General features: G+C 39.8%; 1 protein-coding gene across 1 annotated transcript in view; it reads right to left on the bottom strand.

Moving 5' to 3' along the window:
- The window catches only part of LOC130232525 (adhesion G protein-coupled receptor L3-like), a 242469-nt gene that overhangs the window by 101785 nt on the left and 130684 nt on the right, over positions 1–10000 (bottom strand). Inside the window, 1 exon segment of the mRNA XM_056462477.1 lies at positions 5353–5538. Within this exon segment, the coding sequence (XP_056318452.1) occupies positions 5353–5538 (186 nt within the window).

The following is a 10000-nucleotide window of genomic DNA, read 5'->3' as shown; positions in this document are numbered from 1 at the left end:
AATAAATAAATAAATAAACAAATAAATAAATAACTAAATAAACAAACAAATAAATAAATAAATAAACGAATAAATAAATACATGAATAAATAAATAAATAAACAAACAAATAAATAAATAAACAAATAAATAAATAAATAAACAAACGAATAAATAAATAAATAAATGAATGAATGAATGAAAGAACGAACGAACGAACGAACGAACGAACGAACGAACGAACGAACGAACGAACGAACGAACGAACGAACGAACGAACGAACGAACGAACAAATAAATAAACGAATAAATAAATAAATGATTAAATAAATAAATAAATAAATAAATGAATGAAAGAACGAACGTATAAACAAACGAACAAACGAACGAACGAACGAACGAACGAACGAACGAACGAACGAACGAACGAACGAACGAACGATCGAACGAACGAACGAACGAACGAACGAACGAACGAACGAACGAACGAACGAACGAACGAACGAACGAACGAACGAACGAACGAACGAACGAACGAACGAACAAATAAATAAACGAATAAATAAATAAATAAATAAATAAATGAACAAATAAATAAATAAACAAATAAATAAATAAATAAACGAATAAATAAATAAATAAATAAATAAATAAATAAATAAATAAATGAATAAATAAATAAATAAATAAATAAATAAACGAATAAATAAATAAATAAATAAATTAATTAATTAATTAATTAATAAATGCAATTTTATCCAAAATATTAGAAATTTTATTCATTCATACATACATTATTTCATTTTCGTTTAGCTTAGTCTCTACTTCTGGGATCACCACAGTGGAATGAACCGTCATCTATTCCAGCAAACTTTTTACACAGTGGATGCCCTTGCAGCTGCAACCCAGAACTGGGAAACACCTATACATTCTCATTCACACACATACTCATACACTACGACCTCTTTAGTTAATCAATTCCCCTATAGCGCATGTGTTTGGACTGTGGGGGAAACCGGAGCACCCGGAGGAAACCCACACCAACATGAGGAGAACATGCAAACTCCACACAGAAACGACAACTGACACAGAAGGGACTCAAACCAGCGACCTTCTTGCTGTGAGGCGACAGCACTACCCACTGAGCCACCGAGCCGCCTTCATACATACATAACCGTATTATTCCTAAATAAAATGATTATTAATTTCAGACTCAGTGTGTGTATTATAAACACACACATGCACACACACACACACACACACACACACACACACACACACACACACACAGCGTCTGAATGAAAGTCTCTGTTCTCCGAGTGTGTGATCTGCTGGTCCGCATGTGGAGATAAACTACGCGCAGGACTAGAGAAAACACCTCAAACAGGAGCTCTTTAACTCCACAGAATCTTTAATAACGTTCAGATTATTCATGATGTCCTCAGAGTTTCCTTCACCACAGTTAAAGCTATTTTTACTGCGGCGTCTGACAGAGAGGAGAAATACAGGGGATCATTCATTCTGACAAACACAGGCATCATTATAAAAACACCTACTGCTCTTTCTCACCACACACACACACACACACACACTTTATCAGTTCAACACACACACATATGTGAGGTTTGCAGATTCTGTTAGCCGTAGCACATGCTGCATGTAAATAATGTGAAAATTCCTCGTTAATCTGATTGGCTAATTTGACTTCTTACATGATTAAACTAATTGCAACCCCCTTATGAAAGTATGCACTGTTTTAAAGTATACTTACAGTAAGGGTGTTAAGTATACAGTTATAAAAAAGGTGACATTATTTAACTAATATATTAAACATATTCGGGGCTTCACGGTGGACCAGTGGGTAGCACGATCGCCTCACAGCAAGAAGGTCGCTGGTTCGAGCCCCAGCTGTGTGGAGCTTCCCTGTTCTCCCCTGGTTGGTGTGGGTTTCCTCCGGGTGCTCCGGTTACCCCCAAAGTCCAAACACATGCGCTATAGGGGAATTGAATAAGCTAAACTGGCTATAGTGTGTGTGTGTGTGAATAGGAGTGTATGGGAGTTTCCCAGTACTGGGTTGACATATTATACATATGCTGGATAAGTTGGTGGTTCACTCCGCTGTGGCGACCCCTGATTAATAAAGGGACTAAGCTGAAAATAAAATGACTGAATGAATGAATTAAATATATTCCAAACTTTCACTCACTGGCCACTTTATTAGGTACACCTGTCCAACTGCTCGTTAATGCAAATTTCTATGTATCAGCGGTTCAGGGTGGTGGTGGTTCAGGCTGATTTTCTTGGCACACTTTGGGCTCATTAGTACCAATTGAGCATGGTGTCAGCGCCACAGCCTACCTGAGTATTGTTGCTGACCATGTCCATCCCTTTATGACCACAGTGTAGCCATCAGAAGATGGCTACACTGTGGTCATAAAGGGATGGACATGGTCAGCAACAATACAGCAACAATCTGGTCAGCAACAATCCTTCCAGCAGGATAACGCACCATTTCATAAAGCGCCAATCATCTCAGACTGGTTTCTTGAACATGGCAATGAGTTCACTGTACTCAAATGGCCTCCACAGTCAGCAGATCTCAATTCAATAGAGCACCTTTGGGATGTGGTGGAATGGGTGATTTGCATCATGGATCAACTGCGGCAGCAACTGCGTGATGCTATCATGTCAATATGGAGCAAAATCTCTGAGGAATATTTCCAGTAGCTTGATGAATCTCTGCCACGAAGGATTAAGGCAGTTCTGAAGCCAAAAGAGGGCCAACCTGATTCTAGTAAGCTGTACCTAATAAAGTGGCCGGTGTATGTACCTATAATACACGAGAGGCGCATTTTGTAGTCTTTTCAAATTCAAAAGCAACATTTTTGAGAGGATTTAGACTTTTGTTTGCTCTTTTAGTGCTAATAAAATGACCCAGAGGTGCTTCCTTCACTTTTCTAATGAGCAGAAATGTCAGTGGTTTGATAAGCAGTATAAATACAGTCATGAGCGTTCATTTTGAGCAGATAAACAGCGTCAGATTGATCAGGACTTCACAGATGTTGTTCACTGCAGTTTCTTTCGTTCTTTCTTCTCACATAACAGAATCATTTCAGCTGGAATCAATATTTGATGTGCTTGATTGATTTTTCTGGTAAGCAGGCGTGTAATGAGCTTTGCGCCGGGTCTCGATCACACAGTCAGACTTTATTGTGTGATAATGACTGAAGGCTTTCTGCTGTGTTTGTGCTGAAGTAATAAATGCCGCAGCCGGACAGATGTTTGACCTCACTGTACACTCATTTCACACTTGTTCACACTCATCTCACACTTGTTCTGCTGTGATTCCACTGAAGTATTAAACGGTTACATTGTTTCATTCATTTCACACTTGTTCACACTCATTTCATACTGTTTCATATTCGTTCACTTTGTTCCACATTGACTCCATATTGTTCCACATTCATTCCACATTTGTTTACACTCATTTTACACTTTCACATTCACTTCAGATTGTTCCACATTCACTTCACTTGTTTCACATTCATTCCACATTTGTTTACACTCGTTTTACACTTTCACATTCACTTCACATTGTTCCACATTCACTTCACATTGCTCCACATTCGCTTAACACTCATTTCACATTCATTTTACAGTCGTTTCACATTCATTTCACACTTGTTCACTTATTTCACACTGTTTTACATTTGCTTCACATTGTTCCACATTGACTCCATATTGTTCCAAATTGGCTTCACTCATTTCACATTAATTTCACATACATTTCACACTCGTTTCACACTTTTCCACATTCTCTTTACTCGTTTCACATTCATTTCACACTTGTTCACATTCATTTCACACTGTTTCACATTTGCTTCACATTGTTCCACATTCGCGTCATATTCCATAATTGATTCACATTCCTTTCATATTCGTTTCACTCATTTCATACTCACATCACAGTTTCACATTCACTTCACATTGTTCCACATTCAATTCACACTCATTTCACATTCGTTTCACTCCTTTCACATGAATTTCACACTTGTTTCACACTCGTTTCACACTTTTCCACATTTTCTTCACTCATTTTACATTCATTTCACATCATATTCCATAATCGATTCACATTCCTTTCACACTCGTTTCACATTTGCTTCACATTGTTCCGCATTCGCATCATATACCATAATTGATTCACATTCCTTTCACATTCGTTTCACTCATTTCTCATTCGCTTCACTCGTTTCAAATACATTTCACTTTTTTTACATTCACTTCACACTTGTTCACACTCGTTTCAGACTTTTCCACATTCTCTTCACTCGTTTCACATTCGCTTTAATCGTTTCACATTCACTCGTTTCACATTCATTTCACGCTTGTTCACTTACTTCACATTGTTCCTCATTCGCTGCACTCATTTCACACTCGTTTCACACGTTCCCACATTCTCTTCACTCGTTTGACATTCATTTCACACTTGCTCACACTCAATTCACATTTGCTTCATATTGTTCCACAATCGCTTTATGTTGTTCCATACTTGCTTCACACTCCTTTCACATTCGTATCACACTCATTTCATACTTGCATCACAGTTTCACATTGACTCCATATTGTTCCACATTCTCTTCGCTCGTTTCACATTCATTTCACTCATTTCACATAAATTTCACACTTGTTCACACTCGTTTCACACTTTTACTCATTCTCATCACTCGTTTCACATACATTTTACACTCGTTTCACACTATTCCACATCCTCTTCACTCGTTTCACATTCACTTCATTAGTTTCACATTAATTTCACACTTGTTCACACTCATTTCACACTGTTTCTCTTTACACTTGTTTAACACTCATTTCACATTTTCACACTCATTTCTTACTTGTTTCACACTCACTTCATATTCATTTCTCATGTGTTTCACACTCATTTCACTTTTGCTTCACACTCGTTTCACTTTTGCTTCACACTCGTTTCACATTTGCCTCATACTTGTTTCTCAATCATTTCACACTCTCTTTACACTTGTTTTACACTCCATTTTCACACTCATTTCTTACTTGTTTCACACTCATTTTATACTAATTTCTCATGTGTTTCACACTCATTTCACACTTGTTTCGCACACGTTTCACATTTGCTTCACACTCGTTTCACTTTTGCTTCACACTCGTTTCACATTTGCCTCATACTTGTTTCTCAATCATTTCACACTCTCTTTACACTTGTTTATCATTCGTTTCACTAAAAAATCTACTCAATGCTACTATAGTGCATAAAACATAATGAAAACAATCTTTAAACAGATGTGTATTGTGACTCATCAATGCTGTGTCAATATATGCTATGTGCAGTACCTTGTTGAGACTGCGTGCGGCGCTGTCTTTGCCGCCGGGCGTCAGGTTGCGCAGCTGGACGTCCAGCAGGTCAATAAGGTGACCGAGGGCCCGAACGCTGTAGGTCACATCACCTGCATGCAGATGACCCTTCGTCTGCTCCGACAGCTCACGAGAGATGATGGCGGCCGGTTCACCAGCGCGGATCTACAACACACACACACACACATGCACAATATATAATATTAAATAAATCAAGAAAAACACTACACACATTAAGAACAAGTCTAGCAGTCATTTTTGTCTGAAATTATGATTTTTTTCTCCACCTTTTAATAAATAGTCATGTATTTGTGTTGTATGTTCTTAAACACCTCGTTAAAAAATACTTGGTCAAATGTGGACTTTAAATTAGTAACAATATTCTATATATATTAGGATTTATATTGTTATATGACATGAATCCTAATGGGGCGACGCAGTGGCAGCAAGAAGGTCGCTGGTTCGAGCCTCGGCTGGGTCAGTTGGCGTTTCTGTGTGGAGTTTGCATGTTCTCCCTCCCTCCGGGTGCTCTGGTTTCCCCCACAGTCCAAAGACATGCGGTACAGGTGAATTGGGTAGGCTAAATTGTCCGTAGTGTATGAGTGTGAGTGATGTGTATGAGCGTATGGATGTTTCCCAGAGATGGTTGCGGCTGGAAGGGCATCCGCTGCATAAAACATGTGCTGGATAAGTTGGCGGTTCATTCCACTGTGGCGATCCTGAATTATTAAAGGGACTAAGCCGAAAAGAAAATGAATGAATGAATCCTAATGTATAAATAATGCATGGTTTCCGCTATATTTATTCTTCCATGGCAGGGCGCCACACCAAAATGCATTCCTGCCATGGCTACATTACAACTTCTCATTCAAAACCTTCAGTTGTTGCTGGTTTTTATTATATACAGCAGGTTATAATCACACCAAAAGGTATAAAATTTGTAAATGAAATATAACAGAGTGAAGTTTTCTGTAATTGTAGTAGTGCTGTGTGTTATTTGTTTAAGGTTACATCCTGGCTGACTGACTGACAGAGCTGCGCGATGCCATCACACTCCAAACACGACGTAGCTTTCAGTCATGATGAACACAGTTTCCATAATTATGCTTTATTAGTAGATAAAGGTCTGTGGTTCAGCATATAATGACTTTATCTAGCTGGAGTTTACGGCCGTTTCGCTTTACTTCAGGATGCATCAATACCGTTCTGCAGGTCTATTAGAGACATTCAGAAATATTCCCCACAAATCTGATAAATGTTGGAGAGATACTCGTTATGTAAACATATATAAACGTACTAAATCGAACTTCAGCAGTGTTTATATAAGAGCGCACAAGAAAATCTGTGCTTGAGCAATGTATATTTGAGGGTGTGCAAGAGGTTTTGTGCATGAACAGAGGAAATCGGAAAGAGATTTGCATGCTCGTATTAGATGAATGCTATCTCGACTTGTAATTTCTATTTTTACTAATCTCCCACATGACATTAAAGGTAGAGATTTTACCTCTAGCATGTGTCTGTGTATGTGTGTGTGTGTGTATAGCAGTAAGCAGAAGTGAAAGTGTGAGAAGAAGTGTCAGTGTTCCTGCAGTTCACTCTGTAGAGCGAGACCAGAAGCAACACCAAGGTCATGATGAGTTTGATTCAAACCAAACAAATCAACCATAATATTTCTACATGCCCTCAGCTGACTGTTAGTCACACTGGATGGAACCAAAACACAAAGATCTTGTAAGAAAAAGGCAAACAAGAATTATTAGCCCCCCCTGTATATTTTTATAGTTTTAATAACTCATTTCTAATCACTTTTTTTTCTCTGCCATGATGACAGCACATAATATTAGACTAGATATTCTTCAAGACACGAGTATTCAGCTTAAATTGACATTTAAAGGCTTAACTAGGTTAATTAGGGTAAAGTTAGAGTAATTAGGCAAGTGAATTGTAGCCTCAGTTTCCTGTTCTGAGCTGACAGGAGCGGCACCCGGTGTGGTCTTCTGCTGCTGTAGCCCATCCGCCTCAAGGTTGGACGTGTTGTGTGTTCAGAGATGCTCTTCTGCAGACCTCGGTTGTAACGAGTGCTTATTTGAGTTACTGTTGCCTTTCTATCAGCTGGAACCAGTCTGGCCATTCTCCTCTGACCTCTGGCATCAACAAGGCATTTGCGCCCACAGAACTGCCGCTCACTGGATATTTCCTCTTTGTCGGACCATTCTCTGTAAACCCTAGAGATGGTTGTGCCTGAAAATCCCAGTAGATCAGCAGTTTCTGAAATACTCAGAGCAGCCCGTCTGGCAGCAACAACCATGCCACGTTCAAAGTCACTTAAATCCCCTTTCTTCCCCATTCTAATGCTCAGTTTGAACAGCAGCAGATCGTCTTGACCATGTCTACATGCCTAAATGTATTGAGTTTCTGCCATGTGATTGGCTGATTAGATATTTGCATTAACAAGCACTTGGATAGGTGTGCCTAATAAAGTGGCCGGTGAGTATTTTGTGTACATACAAATTGCTTATATATGATTAAAAATGTCTGTTTATTGTTAATAATAATTCATTAAATCACATAACTTGTCGACAGATTCATAAATGCTGCATTGTCATGTACAGTATGTTTTTTAAAGCATGTTGAATACACTTGCTGAAAAGGGAAGATCATTGTGTGAACGCTAAAGCAGCTGGGCCCTTTAGCAGCTCCCAGATCAGTTCCACAATGTGAACAATGTGAAATGAGTGTTTAATTGTGTGTGTGAGCATGTGTGTGTGTGTGCATGAGTATCTGTTAATATATGTGTGAGTGTGTGAGTGTGAGAGAGAAAGTGTTTGTGAGCGAATGCGTGCCTGTCGTGTGAGAGAGTGTGTGTGTGTGTTTGTGTGTGAATGCATGGTTTTGTCTGCGCGAGAGTGCATTGTTATGCATGTGTGTGTGTGTGAGAGAAAGAGAGATCATGTTTGTGAGTGAATGTTGTTAATGTGTGTTAATGTGTGTGTGTATTTGCATGTGTGTGTGTGTGTGTGTTTAAGAGAGAGAGTGTTTGTGAGTGAGTGTGTGTTAATGTGTGTTTGTGTGTATAAAGCCAGCAGGCAGCCTACAAGACAACATCTTTAGTTGCGTCTCATTAGCAAATAAACACATGTCTTCCTCTCGCTGGAGGAGTGTTTTGATTAAACTCAACACAAGAGTGCGTGGCGTGTGTGTTTCTGCCACGGCTTGAAGAAACAGTCCCAGAAGTCAAGAGTTGCTCGTTTCTCACATCTCCTAGAGGAACTGATCTGCTCTGCATCTGAAATACTGCTGCTGTGACATCACAAGTCACATGACTGTTCCCTGAAATCACTATAGTGACCCGGTGACCGACTCAGAGATTCATTTCGCTTTAATAACTGCGCCGAAAGGGCAAAACAGATTTAATATTTGGGAAATTAAGTCCAGGTAAAGTAATAAAAAAATCAAGTTAACCTAGCATTTAATACATTTGTGATGCATTTTAATTAGCACAAATAACAATTACTGATGTGATAAACACTCACCGGCCACTTTATTAGGTACACCTTACTAGAACCGAATTGTACCCCCTTTTGGCTTCAAAACTGCCTTAATTCTAAGTGGCAGAGATTCAACAAGCTACAGGAAATATTCCTCAGAGATTTTGCTCCATATTGACATGATAGCATCACACAGTTGCTGCAGATTTGTCGGCTGCACATCCATGATGCCAATCTCCCGTTCCACCACATCCCAAAGGTGCTCTATTGGATTGAGCTCTGGTGACTGTGGAGGCCATTTGAGTACAGTGAACTCATTGTCATGTTCAAGAAACCAGTCTGAGATGATTGGCGCTTTATGACATGGTGCGTTATCCTGCTGGAAGTAGCCATCAGAAGATGGAGACACTGTGGTCATAAAGGGATGGACATGGTCAGCTACAATACTCAGGTAGGCTGTGGTGTTGACACCATGCTCAATTGGTACTAATGGACCCAAAGAAAATCTCCCCCACACCATTACACCACCACCACCAGCCTGAACCGCTGATACAAGGCAGGATGGATCCATGCTTTCATGTTGTTGAGGCCAAATTCTGAGCCGACTGAATGTGTCAGCAGAAATGGAGACTCATCAGACCAGGCAACGTTTCTCCAATCTTCTATTGTCCAGTTTTGGTGAGCCTGTGTGAATTGTAGCCTCAGTTTCCTGTTCTTAGCTGACAGGAGCGGCACCCGGTGTGGTCTTCTGCTGCTGTAGCCCATCCGCCTCAAGGTTGGACGTGTTGTGTGTTCAGAGATGCTCTTCTGCAGACCTCGGTTGTAACGAGTGCTTATTTGAGTTACTGTTGCCTTTCTATCAGCTGGAACCAGTCTGGCCATTCTCCTCTGACCTCTGGCATCAACAAGGCATTTGCGCCCACAGAACTGCCGCTCACTGGATATTTCCTCTTTGTCGGATCATTCTCTGTAAACCCTAGAGATGGTTGTGCGTGAAAATCCCAGTAGATCAGCAGTTTCTGAAATACTCAGAGCAGCCCGTCTGGCACCAACAACCATGTCACATTCAAAGTCTCTTAAATCCTCTTTCTTCCCCATTCTGATGCTCGCTTTGAACTGCAGCAGATCGTCTTGACCAT

Source organism: Danio aesculapii, chromosome 7 (genome assembly GCF_903798145.1).
Source record: "Danio aesculapii chromosome 7, fDanAes4.1, whole genome shotgun sequence".
In the NCBI taxonomy this organism is placed as follows: domain Eukaryota; kingdom Metazoa; phylum Chordata; class Actinopteri; order Cypriniformes; family Danionidae; genus Danio; species Danio aesculapii.
Note: the sequence above shows the minus strand (reverse complement) of the source record. Positions and strands in the feature narration are given on the sequence as shown.